The sequence below is a fragment of the Chamaea fasciata genome, unplaced genomic scaffold (genome assembly GCF_029207755.1).
Source record: "Chamaea fasciata isolate MVZ Bird 193981 ecotype frontalis unplaced genomic scaffold, bChaFas1.0.hap1 SCAF_9, whole genome shotgun sequence".
Classification (NCBI taxonomy): domain Eukaryota; kingdom Metazoa; phylum Chordata; class Aves; order Passeriformes; family Sylviidae; genus Chamaea; species Chamaea fasciata.
Window position 1 is genome coordinate 10,578,174 of NW_027094094.1, and position 25,067 is coordinate 10,603,240.

At 40.3% G+C, this 25,067-nt stretch overlaps 1 protein-coding gene across 3 annotated transcripts in view; it reads left to right on the forward strand.

Moving 5' to 3' along the window:
• SORCS1 (sortilin related VPS10 domain containing receptor 1) overlaps positions 1-25,067 on the forward strand; it is a 261,592-nt gene that overhangs the window by 57,811 nt on the left and 178,714 nt on the right. For all 3 annotated transcript variants that reach the window (XM_066190961.1, XM_066190963.1, XM_066190962.1), the window contains exon 2: positions 24,789-24,856. In XM_066190961.1, the coding sequence (XP_066047058.1) occupies positions 24,789-24,856 (68 nt within the window). The remainder of the gene's footprint in view (positions 1-24,788; positions 24,857-25,067) is intronic.

The window sequence follows — 25,067 nt, forward strand, 5'->3', positions numbered from 1 at the left end:
TCTTGCTGGCTAGAGTTATGAGCGCTCTGTTCTGTGCCATACACCTTGTTTGACCTGGGCAAATCATTCTCCTTTAGTTCTTCCACTTGTGCTAAATGGGGATAGTAATTACCCACTTCACTGAGGAGGGCATGTGGCTGAAATTAATTAATGTTTATAATATACTTGGTTTTCCTGATGAGATCTGTAGCTGTGTTGCTGAGTACAGTCATTTCTGGGTTTTGGCTTGTGTGTGTGCATGTGGTGTGCAAAGATTGGCTCCAGCAGAAAGGGTAGTATAATACAGTCTTAAGAATAAACTTTCTTGGCACTTATATAAATGCAATTAATTACTAAAGATTTTAAAGCATGAATGCAGCTGGTACTGGCCTTCCTACTGAAGTGTAACTGCTCTGTGGAAAGCAGGAAGGTAAATAACAAGGCAGAAAGCTTATGGTGTTTTTTAATGGAAGCCATAAAAATACTGGACCTCAAGGATAGCCCTTGGAGAAAAGAATTCTTTAGGACACTGAACATAGCTCACCTGAACATAGCTCTTGTGGGCTTGTGAAAATCCAATCACCGTAACTTCTGGGAAGAAACTGAAATCCTGATTGAGCCTGAGATGCTTATTTTACAGTTTGGTAGTAAGTGGAAGATGTTATAAATCATATCAATAGATTGAGAACAAATACTTAACACATATGTAATGGCCCAAGGATTTTATTTTTTGTTTGATGGATTTCTGTGTGATCTGTAATCTCTACCAGACTAGTTTCTATTGATTACATAAATCCAGCAGTACCCAGTGAAATCTCCAGCCTTCTGAATGTTTGCTAGGAAGCAAATTTATGCAGATCTGCTCAAGTGAGAGAACATATTGCAGTGAATGAGCTGCTCCATGATGTTAGCAAAAATCCTCAGTGTGAGGGGCCCACTGACAACCAACCTGCAGAAGCAGTTGGGCAAATGAAACCAGCAATACTGAGCTTTAGCAGCAGGGCGGGTTAAGCTGAGGCTTAATGCAAGGGAAATTATCCTTGGAATTAAGAATATTTTTTTGCTGTTCATTGTATTGGGATGATATCAAGGAGGTGTTCATTGTAAAGGATGTTCTTAAGTGCTTTGCTGAATCCAGGCCATAATGGCCAAGATCTTCACCTTTCTTTGATACGATGGGTAGCACCTAATGGGTGGATCACTCCTCTGCTTGAAACACAGCTTTTGAGCCAGCCTTAACTGTAACAGAGATTTTCAGATGGGTATTGCAGCCCTTTCCAGAGTCCCTTTGATGCTGTCAGTGACTCCTGAGTAATTCATCGACCCAAGGAGGGCTCCATAGTTTTGTCATCCTGGAGTGGGTCTTTATTTTGTAATAACTTCTCCCTACATTTTGACTCTGATTAGCAGAGTGCCTGCATTTTAATAAATTATCTCAAAGAGCTCCCTTCCGTCTTCCCCCAGCAGTTAATTAGGATGTGTAAATATGCACACAGCCCCATTACTGATGTTAATCCCAGTGCAGATAAAGGCGAACAGGAGCGAATAGAAATGAATTGGAGTTGGGATAAGCACAGGTCTTTCATTAGCCCAACTAAAAGTAATCACTGATCTCTTGCTGGTAATATACATCTTCCAGATAGAGTACTAATTACTTCTGGCAGTGCTGTGCTCTATCTCAGAGATAACTTTATTGTAATCCTGCAGTGATCTAATGCTTTCACATACCAGTTACTGCTTTTCCCCTCTTTCTCTCCTCAATAAAGTGACTTTACAGATTTTGAACATTCAGACTCCACCTTGTAGTGTCAGGGCTGAGGAAATCTGACAAGCTTTTCTATTTGTATTTTTGGGGGTGGGTTTGATTTGTCTCATTTTTTTCTTTTTCCTGCCAAAGTTTTCCTCTAGTGTTTGCCATAAAGTAAAGTTGTACAGAATTCAGGGAAATAAACTTGTACATTACATCTGCCCAGGGTAATGTTTTATGTAGCATCCAGTGTGGTTGCAAATGTGTCACTGATAGATAAATCAACTGCTTCTTTCTGCTCGAGCAACCTGAAGTGCTTCCACATATGCTTTGTGTTATCTATATATTTTGGGCAGTCTTTTCAAACTGTGGTACCTAAAACTAAGTTGTTAAGTTCATAGTTAGGGTCAGACTTGCACCCTCTGAGTTCTTTTTAAGGGATACTAAATTCCATAAATAAAACCTGTTCTGTACTTCTAATTAGTACATAAAATTTCTGCTTGAAATGATTGAGAAGGTTGGTGAGACATGATCCATGGGAACATATGGAAGTTGCTGCATTGCTGGGGTTTGTTGTTGTTGTTGTTTTGTTTTGTTTTTGGTTTTTTGTTTTGTTTTGTTTTGGGTTTTTGTTGTTGTTTGTTTGTTTTTGTATGTGTGTTTGGTTTTGTTTTTTTTTTTTTTTTTTTAAATCAGCTGGAGCTCTACCTAGAGGTGCAGCTGCATGAACAACTGATGTTCTTGTTTAGTCACTTTAAAAGCAAACAGCAGGGAGCAGAGGTTTGCATGGATTTGCTGAAAAAGACCATTAGGGGCATTAAAAATCTGCAATGTCCTTCTTTTAAAATGCTTGCTATCCAGTTTAAATTATTTTGTTTGAATTGGACCAACAGACTCAGCATGAAGTATTCATTATCAACATGGTAATTAGCAAAACTAGAAGAGCTTTCAAGCCAAAGAAGTAATTATTTATTGCAAAACCCCATTTAATTTATGCCATTTACATGGAATCCTGCCTGTATTTTTGGCACTTTATTGAATCCAAAAAGAGCAAACAGTTCAACTGACAGTGGATAAATTACATAACTTCTTGTCACTCCACGTTTGGCCAAAAAACACTGTCAATGACAAATTTACCAGCTTGTACTCATCCAGCTCAGAGTTCTTTAAAATGTATATCTTGGGCAGCGCTGGTTTAGAAATGCCAGAGGTGAACAAGTGTAGCTGTGTGGGCTCTCATCATGGTACTGTGTTGTGGTTGTCTCCATCCCCTCCCTGCCAGCTGCTCACCTTCACACGACACCAGTTTCTGACTAAGAGTAAGGAAGTATTTTGGACTTGGAGAATCTGACTGGTCCTTTTGGCTCTGAGGATGTTGTATTGTGTGTTGTGCCAAACCCCGTCAGCTCAGTTTTGCTGCTTTCCTCCTGGGGAATACTTGAGATCATGTCACTTACCCCTCTCAAGATGTTAGTTCCCACCTCTGCTGCTGCTGTGCTGTTACTGAGAAATGCTGTCATTTAGAGGAACATATTTTTGCCTGCAGACTCAAGTCCTTTCTGTGAGTTTGTGTGAATGATTTCAGTAAGTGCTTGTGTGTGTGCAGATGAAGGAGGTTTCCAGAACAGGAGGCTGAAGAATATGTGCTGAGACGTCGTATGTGAAAAATCTCCCAGAGATTGACAAGGTCTGGAGATAAGTGGCCCAGCCATACTTACATACTTACATCTTAATAAAAGGCACTGAAATAAATGCTGATTGTGATTTGATGCCCCAGCTTGATGTTGTATTGGGAGAAAAACAATTTTATTTATAAGCCAGTTCCTTTTTTTATAACCATTTTTTTAAAATATCAGGTAGCTGTTTTGCTTTTCTTCCTGGATATTGCCTCACGTGCTTGCTTTAGACTCCTACTTTTTATGGACCTGTCTTCCTTTTCTGGCTGCAACAAAAAAATCTTTCTTGAGATTTCCTGAAAGCACAGCAGGGCTTGGTTGTATGACTGCTCCTTCAGCACAGCATCACACTGAGACTTGGCTGCTTGCTTTAAATAAAATTGTGCCAGATATTTTATTCTTGCTCCAAATAAACATTTTGAAGGAATTTGTGTTTAGTTTGTAAACAGTTTACTTCAATTACAGTTTATAACATGATTTACAAAACATGCACGCTGGAATACAATTTGCCGAATTATTAAAGACATCAGTCTTATTCTATGATAAGCATGAACCTCTAAGTATCAAGAATTGAAAATAAAATAGCAAGGGATGATTTGTGTTTTAACTAATACCAAAAATCTTGTCCTTGCAGTTGGGTTTAGTAGAGTGGTTGCAGCCTCAATCCAGAGGAAACATTTCTGCAATTGTATGAGATTTTAAACTATCTTACTTACATAGCACTATATTAAAATGTCTGTTTTAATTCTTATGCAAAACTTCTGGACTTTTTCGATAAACCACTTGCAAACTGTTGCTTCTCTTCTGGCAAGGGCAGCAATAACATCAGTAGGGAAGGTGTGAGGTTGCAAAGAAACAGATGCACAGAAAATAAAAACCTGGTTACTAAGAGACACCTGTTCAACAGAGCTGTGTAATTACAGGAATGTTTCTGGTGTGAGACCTGTGAATGATTTGTCTGTGATGCAGTGGGGGTTGGAACATCTGGTGTGAGATTTGCAGTTCACAGTGAAGCTTCTGAGCTCCTTGTTATGGGCACATCGGTTGTGCCCGGTGACTCAGGGCAGTTAGATAATGTGCTGCCTTGCAGTGTGGGGTCTGAAGTAAAACCAGGAGCAGATGGCAGATGCAGGCACTGGGCTGACTAGGCAATTCTGTGACATCCCCTCCTGCCTTTTTTTTCACGGCAGGCAGCACCCCAAACCAGCACCACTTCCACACCCCTTTTATGTGAAATAGCTAAAGGTCATAGGAGAGTTCTTGCTGCTCAGTGGGTGTGAAACCACAGCTCAGGGAGCAGAGCCCAAGCTAAGCACTGCTAGTGTGCATGTGAAAACGTATTTGGCTGTACCAATGGGACAGACTGTCTGTCTGTCTTCAAGGCTGTTTAAGTACAAGGCCTCTTCTGAGAGCCATAGGCTCGTTTTTTAACCACTGCTGCATTTCAAAGTAAGGATTCAGCAGAATCTCCCCCACGAGACTTGTAATGCTTTCCTGGCTAATGGAAATAATTCATCTTATCCAACTTAATGTGCAAATGATGAGGCTCAGGTAATGACAACATCCTATTTAGAGGGGATGATAGAAACTGGGGATTTGAAATGCCAGCTTATGGTGCTGGCAGTTGATTTTGTATTGCTGATTTTTGTTTCCATTTCTTAGAGTTTTAGACTATATGGATGCCTAAATTTGGCATTCTTGTGTTAGTCTAATGATGAATGATTCTGCAAGTCTGAAGATAACTTGCTTCCTTCTGAGTTCAGCTCCATTCTCAAAACTTGCTTTTGGAAAAAGAGGGGCTCTGGCACAGCTGTATAGATTCTGAGGTGATTTCAGTCTAAACCAAGGAGAAAAATTACTTTTGATATCTGATTTTAGGGCTGTGATAAGTCTTGTGTCCGCTTTACAAGCCAAGAGCTAATAAATGTCAGTGTTCTAGCCAGTGGAAATATCATGGCATGAAACACAAAGAAACAGTCCACAAATACAGTTTACTTTTCTGTTTGATGTTGCTGCCCCCTGTTTTCCTTGAACACCAGCATTCAGAAGCCCTTCGTCTTGCCTTATCTTTTGCATCATGCTTGAAGAGGTCAGAGTCACCTAGGAGATGTGATATGCTGCGTTCTTTATATTTTTACATGGGCATCTCTGTCCTTTTCTTTACAGGTACCTTAAACTATATTCCTTCAAAAAAGTGAGAGAGGAGAGACTGCTTTGCTAGATTTTTTTTTTTTTTTCCAAAACAGATTTCTGGGACGTCATTCCTTCATTCCCTGAGCAAAAGAACAGCTGCCAATAGAAGGTGACTCATAAGTACAAATGACAAGCTTGCAGAAGCTAGATTTGGACAGAAAAAAAAATTACATGATCTTATAGTCAGAATGAAAGGTGAACCTATTTTTTTCATGTAGCTTTCTTTATTTCTTTAGCACCCTGCATAAAATGAGATGATTTGTTCCCTAAGTGGAAAGCAAAGGAGAATTGTGTCATTTCTGATTTAATGCATTAGGGGGAGGTGGAAACCCTCAGTTCTCCAGTCATGAATGTTTTCAGTTGCCTAATTCACTAGTGAGGCTGAGGGACTGAAATCCTGCCGAGGGACTGGATCTGTGTTGCTCTGGTGTCTGGAATAACTGACACCACCTTGGAACAGATGATGGTTTGAAATGAGAGGAATTAGACAGCTCACAGTAGAACTGATTGTGAACCCCTTGCTGCAGGGGATTTTGCTGTGTGTTTTCATGTTTTGTTGGTTCGGGGTTTTATCTGGAGCCGGAGGAGGGAAGGATGTAATAGTTCTAAAGAAAATGGATAAGTGGAGAAAACAGCTGTTTGGAGATTTTTTTTTTAAAATCTATTGAATAATTCAATTTGATTTTCTTTGGGAATAGTGAATGAGACATGCCTTTTGAATGTAAAAATAGACAAGTTCAGTTGGGATTGAACAGTGCACTTGTAGGGTGTTTAGATTGCTTATTTCTATTCTAGCTAAATCACCAGCATTTAAAAGCAATTTAAGAACCTGAAGTCATAATAGTCTATTTACATACGAAGAAAAATAAGAAAAAAAAGAAATTAAAAAGGACATTTTGTTTAGTAAGCAGAAAGTATTTTATTTAATTGCAGGGCAGTTGCCTTCAATCTAGGCACTACTGATAATGTACTCACATAACTGAGGCTGTGAGTCTGTGCTAAAACTCCTTTGCATATGTAGAGATGTTTATGTATTGTGCTGGTAAGGTGCTCTCTATACACATTTGGCTGTGTTGAGGTAACAGGGATTTGCACTGCTGTGCTGGAAGCAGCCCTGCTGTCCTTTGAGCAAGTTTGACCACCATAACCAGTGTAGCTGTTCATTGCTTCCTTGGGGACCTCTGTCCATGCAGGGTCAGATCCCAGGTTAGTATGGGCAGGCAAGTAGAAAGATAAACATACCTGACATCCTGGATTAGGTCTTAAAATAAATAGAGAAAAATAACGTGGGTTTTTTTACTTCTATTTTTGCCATCAAAATTCAGAAGATATAACCCTTGATTTTTGAAAGTTTTTCTCCTGTCTTTTGTATGCACTTGGCTGTAATTGGTTTTTTATTCCGTTTTATTCTGTCTTTTTTTAGACCAAGTAGGACAGGAAAGAGTTTTAGAATTACAAAACATAGTGAATAGCATTTTTCTGTTTCCTGTAAACGGTGAGACTCGTTTGATACCAAATACAGATTTTTGTTTCATATCATCTTGACCTTCCAAAACCATCCCTTCCAAAAAAACCAACAAAACACAAAGAATCTTTACTGCCAATAGTTGGTTGTACATTATGGAAGGAGGGACTGTATTAGTCAGCTTTGCTAATCTCAGCTTTGCTACTTATCTAGAATTGAAACAGTAATTTGCTCCCGTACCAGTGCAAACTGCTTGTCACCACAATGCTACATCCCCTTCATCCTTTTGCTTATATACGCTGCTTGTTTTTTTTCCAAAGTACTTAAAGGCAGAAGGCAGAACTTTGTTCCTCAGGAAGTGAAGAAGAAGAAAGTGAATTTGTTATTCAGCAAAACAGAAGTGTCTCTATGAAATGAATGTACATGTCTAGGAAAAAACATTGTCTACTACTCTTCCTGCTTACCAGTGTCTCAATATCAGCCACTAAAAGCTTTAGGGTCAATTTAAAAAACACAGTAATAATTGGAAATGTGGATTACTGCATAAACAATGTGCTCGTGCAGTGCTGTGTCTAATTTGTGCAGGTTATTAGTGTAATTGCCAGTGCAAGCTGGGTAATTGGGTGTGGAAATGATGACCATGATTTCCGCATCCGCACAAGCTGCAGTTGTGTTTTATTTATCTAGCGGTCTTTTCCAAATTAGCCCATCCTTTGGTGCGGATGAACTTGGTGGGATGGATCACTCTTCCCTGTGCCAGTGGGCAGTTTCAGAAATCTAAGGATAGTGAGCACAATGGGTCTGGAAAAGGCAACTGAGTATCAGAGTTTTGTCCTAAACCGTCAGTGCCATTTGACCAGGAGCTGCTCTAATCCCTCCTGAGTTTTTGCACCATCCCCACAACTGAGAGAAAGGTATTTTTGTTGAATAACCTCAGCCTGTGTAACTTCTCACTTGTGAATGATATTGGAATTTAAATCACAGAATCACAGATTATGCTGGGTTGGAAGGGCCCCACAAGGATCATTGAGTCCAGCTCCTGGCGCTTCACAGGACCATCCCAGGAGTCACACCATGGGCCTGAGAGCATTGTCCAAACACTCCTTGAACTCTGTCAGGCTGGTGCTGTGCCCGCTGCCCTGGGGAGCTGTTCCAGTGCCCAACCAGCCTCAGGGGGGAAAACCTTTTTCTAATGTCCAACCTGAACCTCCCCTGACACAGCTTCCTTCTTATTCCCTTGGGTCCTGTCACTGTCACCACAGAGCAGAGATCAGTGTCTGTCCCTGCTCTTCCCCTCATGAGGAAGCTGTAACTGCAGTGAGGTCTCCCCTCAGTCTCTTCTTCTCCAGGCTGAAAAGACCAGGTGACTTCAGATGCTCCTCATGACTTCCCCTCAGGCCCTTCACCATCTTTGTTGCCCTCCTTTGGACACTCAGATGTTTCCCATTGACCAAACTGAGGACAGACATCAGTGTTTTGCAGCTCTTACCCATCAGTTCTCACAGGAACTGATCCTCTGGGGAGCACAGCAATGGTTTGCATGGGCTCTGGGAGTGAGTACTGGGGGGTTTCTGGGTGCATCTCTACAGATTTACTTGAGACAACCTAAAATAAAAGCATCAGGCTTCTGCTCATGCCATCCTGTGTTTCAGTGCTGCTGCATCCAGCTGGGTTGAGCTGTGCTTTGTGCAGCTGATGGCAAGGATTGCATTCACTTTGTGCCTTCCTCTCTGCCAGGCACAGAGTTTCTTGTCACTGTGCTGGTTTGACATGAGCAGTCACTTTGCTTTCTGCATATAGAGGGAGGAAGGAATAGGAAAAGCTGGGAGGAAACAACAAAACACCTCTTTAGCTCTGTCTCTGACTCCCAGTTGTCTGCCTTTTCCTAGCAAGATTGGTGTTGGTGAACCAGAATTACTGCCTCTCCATCTGTTTCTCTTCCAGCAAAATGTTCTGGTTCATTTTTGGGCTGGTATTTGCAGCACCTTTTCAAATTTAACATCGAGATAACACTAAATAACATATTTTCCCTGTGTAGGAAATTAAAGCCAGAGGACCTGAGTTCTTTCTTTGGGAAACAATGTGACGTTTTTACTTTTCAGCTTGGTTTTGCTTTAATCATCTTCTAAAATGCTTAATGTTCTTTTTCCTATTGAAGAAGAAACTGTCTTAAAAAGGATAAGACAGTTTTTATGGAAAGATTTTACTGGTTTAATGACATGTCAGTGAGTTTCAGCTGAGTAGTCTTTAATCTTTAGATGCATTTGTACAGTGATAAACCCTTTTAAAATGATAGGAAGCTCATTACTCAGAACTGAATTTTGTTTTTGGTTGTCACAACTAAATCTGTAGAGCTGATACCTTTTCACACTGGTTGTAATTACCCCATTAAAAAGAGAAGCCACTGTCTGGTCTGTGTCTTGGTTGATTGATTACATCTTCACTGTTGAAGAAAAACCGTAATGACAGCTTAAAGGGTCATGAAACTTTTTCCAGATGAAAGGTGTATATGCTTTTTTCTTAATAGTTTCTAAATTTTTTAACGAAAATGGGAAAGCAAATTTTTTTTTATTTCATAAAATTGCACATAAACCCCTCCTGTAGCATCAGCAATGTCTTTAGTACAGCAGATGTTGCAAGGCTAGTGATAAAACTGAGGGGGCTTTCTCACAGTGAAGGGTAACATGCAGCATGGCTTACCCAGTCACCCTTTGCTCTCAGGTGTTTTTTTGTGAGCATGGTGCAAATAGCATCAGGGTTGTCCTTTTCAAATTAGGAAGTGTCTTTCATTAGTTTTCCTGACAGTTTTAATTTTACTAAGTTCAGTTCTAACAGAATTTATTTGTTTCAGTTTGGGGGATAGCCTTCAAATGTATGCATGAAACTGTCTCTGCAGTAGAAAAGGAATAAGGGAAAGCTCTTGTAGAGCTGAGCTTCCTGCAGCTTATAAAATTCTTTTTCAGGGCTCCTGAGCTTAATGCAAGTCAGGGAAGAGTTGCAGCCCTTGCTTACATCATTTTTGGTTTGGGTTTTCCCAGCTGTGTTTGTTTCCTAGTGAGGCAAATCTTTCACTGAAGGAAGTTGGAGGCAATAATTCCTCATGTTCTTCTCCTTTCTGCTGGCTGAAAGGCTGGCCCTTGGAGTGCACTATTCCCATTGTAAGAGTTCCTGAGAATGTCTTGTCTTCCCTGAATGGTATCCCCCAACTGACTGAAATTACTGGTGCTCTGCTGGAAACACATTGAGTGATACCAGGTTATTTCTTCCCCCTTTAATCTTTTTGGGGAATATAAACTGCTAGTGGTGCTTATGGTGCGACACTGAGCTACTTGATTAATGGCAAGCCAAGGGTAAAGGCTAATAATCTACTTTCTTTACTGATCTGAATGGAAAAAGCAGCTGATGATAAAGGTTGGTGGTGAAATGATGAGGATATTTTTCTTACATAAGACCTATTTCTTCATTTGCTTGTGTGATTTAAAGGCAGAAATACAGAAATATCATTCTCCTTGAGGACAGGTGTTGGGCAAGCAGAAGAGATGGTGGGAAAAAAATGGTATGTGTTCCCCTGGAGGCACATGTGTCAAATGTAAAATGTAAGTCAAAGGGAATGGTATATAAAGCTTCATTTCATACCTGTCTTGATAAATGGCTGACTGTAAGTGTAAGACAAATTTGGATGGGTCAGTGAACTGGTGACAGGGCTGAAAGTTTCCTTTAGAAATAATTTAGGGGAAGTCTCTGCTATAACAAATTAATCCATACTATTTCTCTAGTGTGTTTTGGGGGTAATGGCATGCAGGTGAGAAAGATATGGAAGAATGTTCAGCTTTGGGCCAAATTCAGGTCTTTAAAACCCTTTTTGTCGAGAGCAAGAGCAGATTGGTTTGCTGCTGGAGGAAGCTGAGTAGGGCTGAGTGAAAAGATCGGTGGGCAAAAATCTGGAGATGCAATGCTGAAAAAGCAGAAATGTGTAAGTGGGACAGGTGCTTACTTTGCTGCAGGTTTACACTCAGAAATGAAGTGGGGTTTTTTGTAGAAAAGGAATACCTTAGAGTAAAAATATAATTTTCAAGCTGTTGAGTGCTTCTGAAATTAGGTCTCTAAGCCAATGTTCTCTAGTGCTCCCAGATTATCTGTGACTTGCCAGAGCTTCAAATGTTGGAATCCCTTGTTAGACTTTCAGGGACGACTCTTGCCTATAGAGTTTGGGAATCAGTACTTCTGTATCTGGAGGATGTTATTTCTGTATGTTAACAAGCTGTGGAAAAATGCCCAGAAATCTTGAAACCCCAAGTTTTCAGTCTAAAAGGTTTTTATTATAGTCTGAAATTCTGAGAAGAACTCAAAATATGTTTCCTTCGGCTTTCACTTTTGCATTGATACAGCTGATGGAAGAATGCATCTCTCTGCAGTGTGTTGAGAGGAATGGGCCATTTTTCTGTGCTGCACACTTCAGGCAGGGTGATTAGTTTAGTTGGCAAGCACTAATAGAAATTCTTCTCAATTTGTAGGAATTTTGAAAATGACTGTCAATACATTGCTTGTAGTTTTTAACAAGCTTAAATAAGGGGTGTAGGGCAAAACCATCGGAGAGATTAGGGGGGTGTGTGGGTAAGTTCTGGGGTAAAGATGATACCCAATAAAGAAATCCCCCTTGCTGCCCTGTGTTGGTGTATTTTTGCTTAATTTAAGAGAGTTTTGGTGGTTTTTTTTTTTAGATATCAAAGGTATTCTCACTAGAGGGAATGACCAAACCAGTCCTGTTTTCTTACAGTGTCTGAAATCTAAAGGACATGTGCTTGCACAGGATGATTTCAATCATCTGTTTTGAACCTGGATGACAGCACTGGTCAGATGTTGTAAAAAATGGTCAGTGGTTTGGGTGTTGCAGTTTTGGTAATGGTCTTCTACCCATAGCCTTTTGTCCTTTGTTTTTTTTCGCCCTGTGCTGAGAGAGGAAGTCAGAAACTGACTTGGCTTTTTCACTCCCAAAATACCACATAAAAATCCTAAACTTAGAAAAATAGAAAAATAAGAATATCTCCTCCTACATCTCACTTGACAGTGAGTGAGGAGGAGGAGGAAAAATGAAGTTCACCAGTCACTTGGGATGTTCCTTTCCTGTGTGTTCTGCCAAAGCCTTGAGGATATAGGCAGAAGGCAGCTTAGGTTTTTTATCCTGCAGATAATAGGATCTTAGTCACACATCTTAGAGGGTTAATAAGATTTTTGTATGTTGGCTTGTAATATACTTTGACTTCCCCTCCTTCTGAGGTAGCGTCTTGATAAAATACATGCCCATGGGAAGGAGGAGATGAGAGGTGCAAGTTACTGTCCTGCCCCCTAACTTTAAGAGGTGAACCCTCTGCAGAAGACATGAGCCTTTCTTTTTATTTTATATGTAGGAGGCAGAGAACATGCTCAAAAACTATAGCAAAAGCAATATAAGACTCAAGTTTGAAGGGGAGGGGAAGATGTAGAGAGCAATAAAGGACTTTCTAAAGAATAAAAACCTTGATTTTTTACTTTATTTCAAAGCTTGAGGGGACTGCCATTTTGGCCACAGTGCTGCTAAATGTATTGTTTTATATATATTAGTTATAAATAGTTTGGAGTTGGAATAATTAAATTCAGTTGGACATACTGTCATAACAGCCACAATTTCAGTTTTTCTGTGGGAATGTGGACATGCAGCTTGAAGGTTTGTGTGATCTCCTTCCTGAAGAAGTTTGCATCGGTGCTGCAGGTCAGCAGACATTCCCGGTTTCTCAAAGTGGTGTTTTGCCAAAATAAATTCCATGGGGATCCTAGGTGGGAATGCAGCAACAGATGGGTGCAGCTTTCCAAGGTGAAAACCCTTAACACTTGTTATATTGGTGCTTGTGTTTGTTACTAGCCCTGCCCTGGCTTGCTGTCAGTGTTGATGACACCCATGGGAGCTGTTTCATCTTTAACTGGTGGCTGTAAATTGGATGGGGGTAGTGTGAAGAAGAAAATAAATAACCTAATTCATGTGTTGATGACAGGGTTTTGTGTGTCTGGTTGGTTGGTTTGTTTTTATCAGGGGAATCTTACTTTGTATATATCTTCATTTAACAAATTGTTTTGACTAAATCCTCCTCTCTTTGCTAAAATGCAACAGTTTTCATTCTGACAGCATCAACCTGCTTTATAGAACATAGAGTCCCTGTGAGAATAGGCCTTTAACAGCAATTTATATCCCAAGTCTGAAACGTGCACTTTGTGTGTGATACGATCCCTGGTGCCTGTTATGGGATTACTCACATCTTACAGTCCTAAGTTTCTTTCCGTAAACAAATGGAAACCTTTGAGCCTGAGGTTCAAGGAATAAACTCAGATGAAACATGGTTTAACAGCTCCTTTGGGAGAAAGAGATAAGGTGGGAAAGTGAAGAATTGATGATCTATTAACTGTTTAAATTTCCCACCTTGAATTATTAACAACATGTAACATTACAGCTTTACAAATTACTGTCTATAAACAGCTTGGAAAATATGACCTTTGCCTTATAATTGGTCTCAAGATGCCTTCCAGCTTCATATAAACAGCTGCTGATGGCATTTTTTGTTGTAGCTGGAGTGGGTGGAAGAATGCAGGGAACTGAGGAACTTTTCTTGTCTAGTCAGGCATATATTACAATTTGTCAAATGACAAACTGTACTCTGTGATGGTTGAAATGTCTGTTGGAGACTGGGCTCACTCTGTAGTTTTGGAGTGATTTAATTTTCAGTAATAAAGACATCTAATTAGTTGAGGTTGGTTGTCCTTACCTTCTGCCCTGTCTCTTTCTAGAGCAAGGAGACACTGGAAAGCTCTGTGTTACTCTAATTCCTCCTATTTCCTGGCCTGTGGAGACCAGGGAGTCCAAGCTGAATGGATGGTTTGTCCTGTTTGTTCATGGCAAACCAAGTGCACTAAATTCTTGCTTTGTGGTGGTGTTCATGGAATTAACACACAAAGTAAGTATTGTGGTGAATTTGGCCCTGAGATTTCTGCTGATTTGGGAGAAGCTGAGAACACAAGGACTTGATTTTTCATCATCTTGTCACTGTTCAGGAGTAACAAGTCACCAAGTTAATGTTGGCAGACAGAGAGTTCATAAGGCACTTCCTGAATCTTAGGCCTGAGCCAAATTAATTTATAATTTAACTCCATTAATACGGGTTTGCCATAAGATGAGACCTACCAAGTTTGTCAATGGAGTGATGCATTTTATTATCATTTGTTGGTATAAGATCCATAGGTAATCATAGAGCATGTTTTTGGATAAACAGGTTTTTGGAAGAATAGGTGTCCCCAACACAGTGCAGCAAAAGACTGTGCAGAATAAAAATCATCTTTACACCAGACGTGTTTGTTTTCTCAGTTTCTGGAAAACATACCTTGTGTCTTTTAACGTAGTGTTGTTCATCACTGACTGAAGATCAGTCCAAAAAGTCTATGTTCCCATCTGTGTGGATGCAAAATACAGTAGGATTGCAAGGAGGGGAATAGAAAGCTTTGGCTCATGTCCTTTTAGAGCTAGACGGCGTGGAAGTTGTGATTTAACAGAGCAGGTCAGGAGCTTGTGAAGCCACCTCTTCCTCTGTTAGAGGACAGGGCAGAATGATTTCAAGAGTGAAGACCAAGGAGCTCATCAGGATAAGTATTCCCACCCTGCCTCCTGTAACAAACTCTCCTGAACTCTGCCTGCTTGATGTTTGTAACAAAACCAACTTATATCACGCAGCTATTGTAAGGAGTGATCAATTCATGTTTTCAGGGCACTTTTGGGACCTAAAGAAAAAAAGGCACCAAATGGTCTTAAGTTTCACTACCCCTGCTGCCCCAGGATGTGAAAGTTTTACCTCAAAGATCCAATTTCTTCCCTGGAGTGGGAGGGAGGTAGTCTATTAGTCAATGATATCATCCTTATCTCTGTTGTAGTTGTCTTGTGGCCATGCAACATCACTCAATAATACTGTCAAGTATTATCTTTTGCTTGTGCCAGGGTGCTAAACAGTGATTTATTGCTTGAATACACATTGCTTTCATGAAAGTGATTTGTTGAAACAATAGTAAAGTGCTAAATAAATTATTCATTGCATGCTAATTTTTCACTTTTATATTCTGTAGTGAGCTCCAGAATAAACAATCTGGGTGTTGTATAAATCCCAGGTTTTTGACTGTGTGTGTCTCCCACCCCAGTCTTTCCCCCAGACACAGTTCTCTTCCCAAGGATGAGCATCTTCAGCCTTTGTCCCCTTGGTGGACTTTTGGGCAGTTTTTCCTCTTCATGCTTTCTTCAGATAGAGTTGGGTGAATTATGTTCAAGTAGAGGCTTGGGTTACTGGTTTGGGAAGAACTGTGTGTGTTTGGAGTTCATGGGTATTTCTAAATCCATTAGGAACTTCTGGGCCTAAACCAGAAAGGCACCACCATAAACAGAGCTTACATAGTAGGATCCTAGTGGCTGACTGGCATGTTTTCATAAGTCTTTTCTTGCATATGAGTTTTTCTGAGTCCTGTGTGCTGCTGTCTTTTAGCTGCCACTGGCTATGCTGCAGTCCTAGTTTGCACATGAGATCAGGTGTCTTGAGAAACTCCTCAGAAGCAAGTTTTTACTTACAGATCTGCTGGCTTTCCAAGTTTCCTTCAGAAATGGTTTCTCAGCACTTGAAATCTTTGTCCTTTGGCAAAGCCCGGAGCCTCTGGAATGTTTCTGAGTGTTTCAACAGGAAGCCAGGAGCTGGCCAGGAACAGAACAGCAAAGTGCTTTTCTCCACTTGACCCTTCCACCCTTTCTGGGTGTCCACTCCAAATCACTGGCAGTGGCTGCATGCTTAAGCCCAAGTTGCTGATTGGCAGTGAATATAATGGGGCGTAAGGGAAGAATTTTCTTTCCAAGTAGTTTAGGGCTTTTTCCTTCTCTGGTCTTAATTCTGAAATAATTCTCTAAAGGCCTGTGTGGGTATTCAGTGAAATGAATAAACAGAAGACTACATTTCCCTCTTGAAACATGTACAGAGCTCTCATGCTAATGGCTTTTAAGCATCAATGCAATTATACTGTGTAATCGATTTTCTCTATACCAGCTTTTGTCTTCTGAAATGAAACCCTGTCTCTTTCATAATTATTTGCCTTTGTATTAAAACATTTCAAGATGACAGGATGTCTATTCCATTGTTTTTGTCCTCCTTCCCATCTTTCCTTCCTGACTCTGCCACTGGAAGAAATTTGGTTATTACATTTTCTTAGAAACCTGACTATCTCTGTTGTGTTTTTTTTTTTTTTTTTTTTTTTTTTTCCCAACAATAATTGACTCCTAGATTTTCCTTTTGCTCCATTTAATTTATTTGGTTTGTGTTTAGTTCTTTGGTTTAGTTAATCATGTTTGGAGCTGCTCAGAAATATTTCCATGAAGCAGATTCTTATTGAATGAAAGAGGAATTAGTGAAAAGGGATTTCAGTATGGGACAAAAAAGGACTCAGAGCAGGGATTTCATTCTACTTTATAAGTTAATCAGCATGTCAGTGGCCAAGGTGTTTTTTCTGGAATTTGATAGGCCTAGGTTTGGGTCCTTTTGAAAGCCAGAAAAAGCAGTAACGCAGTGTCTTGACCTTTGGGCTTTAGCTATTACAGTCTTCTTTTCTCTGCTTTGGTGGTGGTAGTATTTTAAATTCTTTTCAGACTGTAACAAATTTCTGTTTTATCCTGATGACAAGAATGGAGACTGGGGCTATCTTTGAGGGAGAAGATGCTGCATTTTTCCTCTCTTTATAATAATTTGTGTTGCTGTCTATTATAAAAGTTGTCACCAAGCCAGAGACCCCTGTAAGTTGAGTATAATAGAAACTGCCATACATCTTGCTCTGCTGATTGAATTATACAAGATTAAGAAAGGAAATACTGGTATCCGTGTTTGGCAAACATTGAATTTCTGGCCTACAGGTGTTTTTTATAGATGATAAAAATAGGAATAACTATAACAAATTTATATAAGTTCACAAATCCTAAAGCTACCTATGATGGCTATAAGAACAAAAGAATTGGCCATTTAAATGTCCCTAAAATTGTATACCTGGGAAAACTTGTACAAACATTGCTACATATAGTTTTATTTAATTGACCTCAATGTATGTTTTTTTTTTCCCTGAACTTCTGTCTCCCCTTGAGCTTATAATAAATCTTTGGTATCCACCAAATGCAGCGGGAAGGAACTTCCTTAGTCATATATACATAATATTTTTAACCTCCCAGTTTTGCTTGGTCATGTATGCTGAAAAGTAGTGACTAATAAATTCAGTACACTCGTGACTTTACAGATGTCTTTCATATCTCCTTTGTCTCTTTCTTGGCTTGATAGTTGGAGTAATTTCTCACTAAAAAAAGGTTATTCCACATTTTTGTTCATCCTTGATTGCTCTCTCTGATCTTTTTATTATTAGGCACAATAGTTGCAGTAGTTTTTGAATTAGGAAGGGTGTAATCTGCTGACTTATGGAAGTTATTAAAGGGAAGAACTACCCTCTACATGGACAATTTTAAATGCTTTCTTTCTAAACTTCTATCTCTTGTGCCACAGGTGGGCTAGTGGGCAATAGCTGGCCTTTTTTTCTGTTCATTGATGGATGTAGGAATTTTATCTTATGGGTTCTTTGTAACAGAGATTGGTGAAATGGAGAGTTGGTAGTTTAGCTGTATAACTGTGTGGTTGTCCTCCTCTGTCATTGCATCCCTGTTGATCTGCAGTCCATGAGGAAAGCAAATCACTAAAGTCTTCATGACTCCATAGTTCTTGCTACTTCAGTACTTGGTAGAGTCCCTGGTATTGCTGGCTGGTATAAAATTGCTAAAAATAATATGAAGAACAAGATTTGTATAAGTAATTTGCCCCAAATAATCAGTTCTCTCAAATTTGTCTTTTTTTTTTATTCATGAGCAGCCTGTAAAATTCTCAGTGGTGAATTATTCAGGCTTATTTGTGAATTTATTTGGAAACATTTCCTCAAGTAGCTGTCTCACTGAACAGTTCATTGAGAATATTCCTGTGTTCTGGTTGTGTCCCCCTTATTTACAGTCCCAGGGTTCTGGGTAATATTTAGAAAGTAGAGATGAAGAAGGGAACAGATAGGTGCCCAATTATTTCCAGTTTTTGAATGTGCATACTCTCAAACACGACAGCCTGAGAATGATGGTTTATTGACTCATAATGCATAGAAAAGCTTCAAGTCCTTTAGTTTCCTGCTCAATTATAGCAGCCCAGCAAGCTCGTGAAAACTTAATTTAGTGCTTCTTTGTTATTGACTTACGTTCCTGTTAAGTAGGCGATGGAAGGGATCTCTAGAGTTTAATAAGGGATTCATGGATCACTGCACATTGAGGTGTGCTTAAACTGTCTTGATTGTGCCTGGATATTTGTTTCTCTCTTCCCAATTAGAAGGCCGCGTGACTGTTTCATCAGGAGAGTCTTGCAAATATAGTTACACCATTAAATCTAGCTACCATTTTTTACACAGCTGTATGTAAAATATTACAGAACTTCATGAACACGTTGGTTACATTGCAGGCTGCCTGTCTCTGTGTGAGGCAGTGCCTATGACTAAACCTATGACTAAACCTTTTCAGCTGGTAACAGCAGAGCAGGCAAACTGCAGATGGGGTGTGCTGAGTTCCAGCAGCTCTGCATGTGTTGCATGCTCCTTGTGTGAGTGGGAAGCACCACAGAAGAAGATTGTGGCAGCTGCTCTTTCCTCAGGCTGTGGCACATCCTGAAGATCAGCTCACAGTGCAGAGTGTGGAGCTGGCACATGGCTGAAAAGTAGAGCTTTCTGCTATGTTACTAGCTCTGATACAGAACCAAAGGTGAAGTTCATGAAGACCCAGCTAAGTTTTATTGTGCTGGAAATAAATATGCTCCCTAGGCATAGAAGATAGAAGCTTGAGATGTTGAAATCCATGGTTCTGGATAAGGAGGCAGGACAGAATAGCATCCTGAAGGTTCTCCTTGGATTGTGATGGTGGTGGGGTACAGGGGAACCTTTTTTTTTTTTTTTTCCCTCCTGGGATTTCAATGGTCAGTAGGAGATGTCTTTTCACCACATCAACAGTCCTCACAAGAAACTGATTCAGAAAGCTTCTGTAAGTGGCTAGCAGTCAGATACTAGAAATATTTTATCAAATATACCACGTCCAAATGATTTCAACAAAATGTTGATGAGCAGTCTGTGCACAACTCATGCTGAAAGCTGATGGTGTACAAGTCAGGAAAGTAGGCTAGTAAGTACATGGATTTTAGTGCTGTGTATTATCGCAGGACAGCTGCAGCCTTGACTGAAATGCATGTAAAAATAAATGTAAAACATGAAAGTCTAAAAACATTATAGAGATTGGGTTCTGGGTTTGCCTTCATACGCAAAGTCTATTGTGATTCAAAATCAGCATCTAAATCCTGTAGGATTCAAGGCCCCCATAGGGGCCATATTTCTGGACAGGGTTAGTTCAGTCTAGAGATAAGATTTTAAAATTCAGGGCTCAAGAAGTACAGTGAACACCTTTAGAAATTTGATGGTGGTGATCTGTTTGAAAAAATTTCTATCATTGCAAAGCCATGAAAGTCTTATGAATTTAGACCCTTTTGTGCTCTGTAAGGTGGAAAGCGCTGAAAGGACATGGGGGTAGTGATGGGAATATCTCTGATAAAATGTATTGAAGATAAGAGCTCTGTTGGTGTGAATGAACTGGAGTTGGATTATCTCAGACCATGTTGTGCAGTGGGTCTTTAATAATGGTGATCAGACCTCGACCACAGTGATTGTTGTAGTCCATGTCCTTGTTTAGCTGAGCTTGAATGAGTATGGACTACTTTTGACACAGTACTCATGTAGCATTCCCAGGAATAAATTTGCCATGGTCAGTGAGTACTGAGGCGTGTTACAGCTGCCTGACCCAGTCTTCTGAGAGCTCCTCAGTGCTGGTTTCTGTGGCAGTGTTGGCTGATTTGCTTTGAGGACACACATCATGACCCCAGATGAATTACAGTGGCACAGAGTGCAGCCTGTTGCTTCCTTCCCAGTGAGTTATGAACCTGATCAGTAGCAGAGTGCAGACTTCCACTACCTTCCTGGCCAGCTAGTTCAGCACTGTTTGATGAGAGAAATATTTTTTCTGCCGGGGGGAAAACCATTTATTACATTTGGAACTTGTGCTGTGGTAAAGGACAAACTCTGGCCCATATCCTGAGGGTGCCTTGCTAGAAGTATTTCCAGAGTAGTTGAAAACAGGGTCAAGGCAAAGATCTAAGCCAGTTCTAAACCTGGGTCAGAAGTGCAAGGAAGCATATGGTGAGACAGCATGGATCTCTTGGTCTTAAGCCAAAGTAGGTCTGGGAAAAATTTAGCCATGTTTACCCTAGAATTTCTCCTGTGATAGCAAAGATCGTCCTAGGACCTAATCTAGCATGTTCACAGAGCACTCTCTTCTGCCCAGCCACTGATTTATGTTTTGAAACCTGCAGATGGTCCTTCACATCTCAAGTCTTAAAAAGCAGTTACAGGTCAGGATCAATTACCAAAATATGGGGGGTTTTTTTATGTTCTTATGGTTTGAAGAAAAACGTGATGGTGTCCGAGATGTGAATGCCTTGTCCTTCCCAGAACAGCCACTGGGAGCTGTTTCCTTTGGGAGATGGTGAGCCAGGTTTAAGCACCTCTTTTTGTCAGTCTGTCTTCCCAGGTGTGTGTTTCTTGCACTTTGTGTGAGTAACTAAACCCATTTTTAGTGCTCTAGCTCTTGGTAGGTGTGCTCACTTTGGGGTGTGGTAAACCCAGGATCAGATATCTTTTTCTCTGAGCTGTCAGTGCAGAAGTGATAAAGTTTTGTTTTTCCTTCTCTTTCCCATCCATGGCAGAATAATCCACTTCAAGTGCTGATCCTAATGAATAACAGACTTTCTGAAGCCTTGTATTTCTATGCAAGAGGAAGGGTTATCTGTATTCACAGCAGAGCTGGAATAAGACTGGAGTTTTAGTTCCTTTTCATTCTATTTCTAGTTTGCTTGGTTTTTTGCTTCTTGCACTTGTTAGCTTGCATTGATTGGTAAGTGGTAAAAAAGGGAGAAAAACACACAGTCCCAGACAAGCAAAAACAAAGCAAGGAATGAAGAAAAGGCGAGACACTATTTTCATTTCATTACTGTGCTTCTTCACAGCCCCTATTCTGACATTTAGAACAACATAATATGCATGTCTCTGTTCATTAAGTTCCTCAGTACTACACAGTGACAGCCTCAGAGGGTGGGGGAAAAAAAGAAAAAGAAACAATCTCAAACATGAACTAACCTTTGCAGGCTAAATAACAAAGAAATGAGAACAGCAAAGAAGAAAAATGATTTCTGAAAAAGTAAATATATCCAAAATCATGGCCTTGCGTAGGTTACTCAAGTATCATTACAAAGGGGGAAAAATGAATAGTGACCTCCAGGGCAGAAATAAATAATTTTCTGCCCAATGATTTGTTTGTTTTGCACATATATGTTTGAGCAGATCTGTAACTTGTGTTTGAACCACAGTAAATGACACAAGGAGACTGCTGAAACCACGGATAATCTTAAAGACACTTGGAAGCTGATAAACATTCTCAAAAATTAAAAAGCTTCTAATTGAAAAAGCTCTTATGTGTTTTTGAAATAGGGTACCTATTCAAAGGATAATAGTTCCTGTACCAAGTGGCGATATCTAAGGTGTTAATCCAGAAAGTGGTGCGTATGTCTGCCACAGCATGGTGTCAAATACAAATCTTGGGAATGCTAAATGATAAGATTTCATCCTAAATTTACTAAGAAGTGAGGATATAGCCCTATTGCTTAGGGTTCTTGATGTAGCTAGTCAGTAACTGATATGCATGTTTAGATGGGTGCAGGGGTGCCTCTGCAGAAGGATTGTTAGAGCTATATCAAAAAGAATTGTGGTGGAATGCAGCTGGTTTTCTTCCTCCATCAGTTCCAAGACAAGTACAGAACTTAAAGATTGTGTGGGTTTTACTGAAATTCATCAAGGAAAAAAAAAAAGAACAAAAGACATTTCAGTCCTTGGAGGGGAAATATTTTGATTTATCCTATTGGCACTTTTAATTTAATTTTATTTTTATTTCATATTCTTTTTGGGATGTCAATTACAATTTTTCTCCCCTCAAATGATGAGATTTAAATTCTCAATGGAGTTTTCTTTCATGGCTGTTTTAAAATTTGTACATTTTTCTCACTTGGGGAAAAGTAAAAATGTGAGTATTTTATAAAAATATAGTTCTCAGTCTATTTAGCACCAGTAATTACACACTCCTGATCTTAGTATTCCATAAAATTAGCCTGATTTTAATTCTTGAATTTTACAGATGGGGAAAGTGTTTCTTGATTTTTGTATGATCTTCCCCAAAAGTACATCAACCAGTGGCAAGGAACAGGTATAAAAATGACACTTCTTTTCCTGTTTATTCTTCCCAATTTCTATGCCTGCTCTCTTGAGGGCTGCTTCTAAAATGACCAGATGTCTAAATATTAATTGGGGGAAACATTCATTAGTCATTTACATCTCTGGCAAGCAGAGCAGGGGAGAGACAAGAGAAGAAAACAGGACTTGGAAAGAGATAGAAGGAACTGTGCAGCTGCTTTGCAGGTCCCAGGGAGGCTCAAAGCCAGGGTATGTGCAACTCCCACATGATGTCTCCAAGCAGGAGTGGAGTTCACTGCTACTTTTCATTGGGATGGTATTCAGAAAGGCTTTATATACACATCTCATTCCCTTCCTTGATCTTCCCCCCTTGATTTTTATTTGCTTGCTAAGTAGGGGATTTGCAGACCTGTCCAAAGGGTGCTGTGAGGGGTGGCAGTGACACAGCTCCGTATCTGGAGCAGACAGCTGCCCTGCTGTCATTGATAAGCATTCCTGGGAGGGTGCAGATGGAAATACAGGACTTACAGAGCCCTGGCAGGTATTAGCCTTGGCGAAGAGCATGTGCCCACCCCAGCTCTGGCTTCTGCCTTGGCTGGGGCTTCCCACCTTGGCTCCCTCTTCAAAGAGGGGCATGCCAGGAGAGGGGGAAGTCCTCCCTGCCATCACTGGGGTTTTGGGGAGCAGAAGGGATGTCTGTGTCAGGGTGCCCTGGGGAGCAGAGGGAGATCATGGCTGTTGTGAGTTTCCCCGTGAGCCACACATGACTTGTGTTCATGCAGGTAGGGAATGCTTTGGGGACACTGGGAGTGATTTAGGAGTTGTGCTGTAGAAAGAGATGTCTAGTCAGAGGTGTGTTCTCTGCCCCTTACACTGCTCTTTCTGCTGTCGCATGTGCTGAGCATGTTGGAAGGAGATAATTACCACTGTGGCTGTTTCAGGGCAATCCATGTGTAAGAGGTAGATGGGCTTTTAGCTTTGCAAAAGGCAGTGGTGAGGTCTGCTCCTCCCCATGTGGCAATTCCTGTGCCATCCTGGTGCCAGCTGGCATTGGGCTGATGGGCGCTGAACTTCCTACAGTCCTTTGCTGCTCGGCCAAATTGATTGAAGTTGGCAATTTTATCAAGGGACCAGGGATTGTGGTCTGTGAGCCTCATTTCTTAGGAACCCAGGCTGAAAATAATAAGAGGTATATAGATCAGAGGTTTTATCAGATAAGAGCTGGGTCTCTAATTCACTGCAGTTTTAATGGGATAGGGAGGAGGATAAGATACACAGTGACCTGGCAGGGAGACATGCAAAATAAATTAGTAGCAATGGTAATGGTCTGGTAGTTTGTCCCAAATGTAGATCTTGTTAAAGAAGCTCATCATCTTGAAAGTCAGAAATAAGTTTTTAAAGACACTAACAAAAGAGCAGGCTGAAATTTTTTGCTGCAAATTCTTTTTGCTAAAATTACTTTCCTCCCCCTGGTAAGGTAATTTTATTCTAGAAGTGCCTGTTTTGGCAGGAGGGAAAAGCTGTTTATCAAAAGAGCTAATAAAAGTCATAAACACTTCCATTCTGGCTAAACCTAAAAATTTTCAGTGAAGTTATAGAAGCACTGGCTGTTACAGATATTTGGAGGTCCACAGTTCAACCTCTTACTCAAAGCAGCGTTATCACCTGCTCTAGATCAGGTCAGCCATGACTTTGTCTAGCCAGGTGTTAAAAAACTCCAAGGGTGGAGGCTTTATAGAAGTTCTGGGTAGTCTGTCCAGGTGTTGAACTATTATCCTCATTGAGATTTTTCCTCATGTCCAGCCAGTCCACTGGTGATCATTTGCTTGTGTCAAATCATCTGCTGCAACCAGAAGGTGTTTGACTGGAGACAGGCCAGTGCGTTATCTGTGCACCACAGCTATGAAAAGGATCAGCAGCTTCAGTGTCTGTGAAATAGAGCAGAAAATAGTCACTATTTCTACTGCATGCAAGATCTTGTCTTGTACCCTGAAACTCTGTCTGGATGTGAACTCATTCCCACTGCACTCTGCCTCCTGGGGTTAAGGGAAGAACCTGTTGGCATGTCATGCAGAGGAGCTGAACAAAAAAAGGTCCAATTGGCTCAACATATATCTCTGCAAATTCTTTCCATGTCAGTTTAGGCAAATGCTTTTAACAATTCATTCAATTATGTTAAGCACCCATTAAAGGAATCCTAAGCCCTCCCTGGGGTCATTTCAGTTCTGTGAGATTGTAATTGTTTGAGACTAACCATGATTTCTTCTTTTGCCTTTAGGTGATTCTAATTCTGACAAAGTTGTATGACTACAACCTGGGAAGCATCACAGAGAGCTCTCTTTGGAGGTATGGAGATAAATTGAGCTAATAATTACCACCTTACTTAAATAGGAAAAGCCTGATACAATTCTTTTATTGAATTTAATTAGATTTCTTTAAAAGTGCTGGAAGGTTTCTAGCTAAACATTCTCTCACTCCTGTTCTTTCATACTCAAGGACAAAAAGGCTGAAGTCTGATTGTCTTGTTTCAGCTAGATAAGGTACTTCTCAGATACTC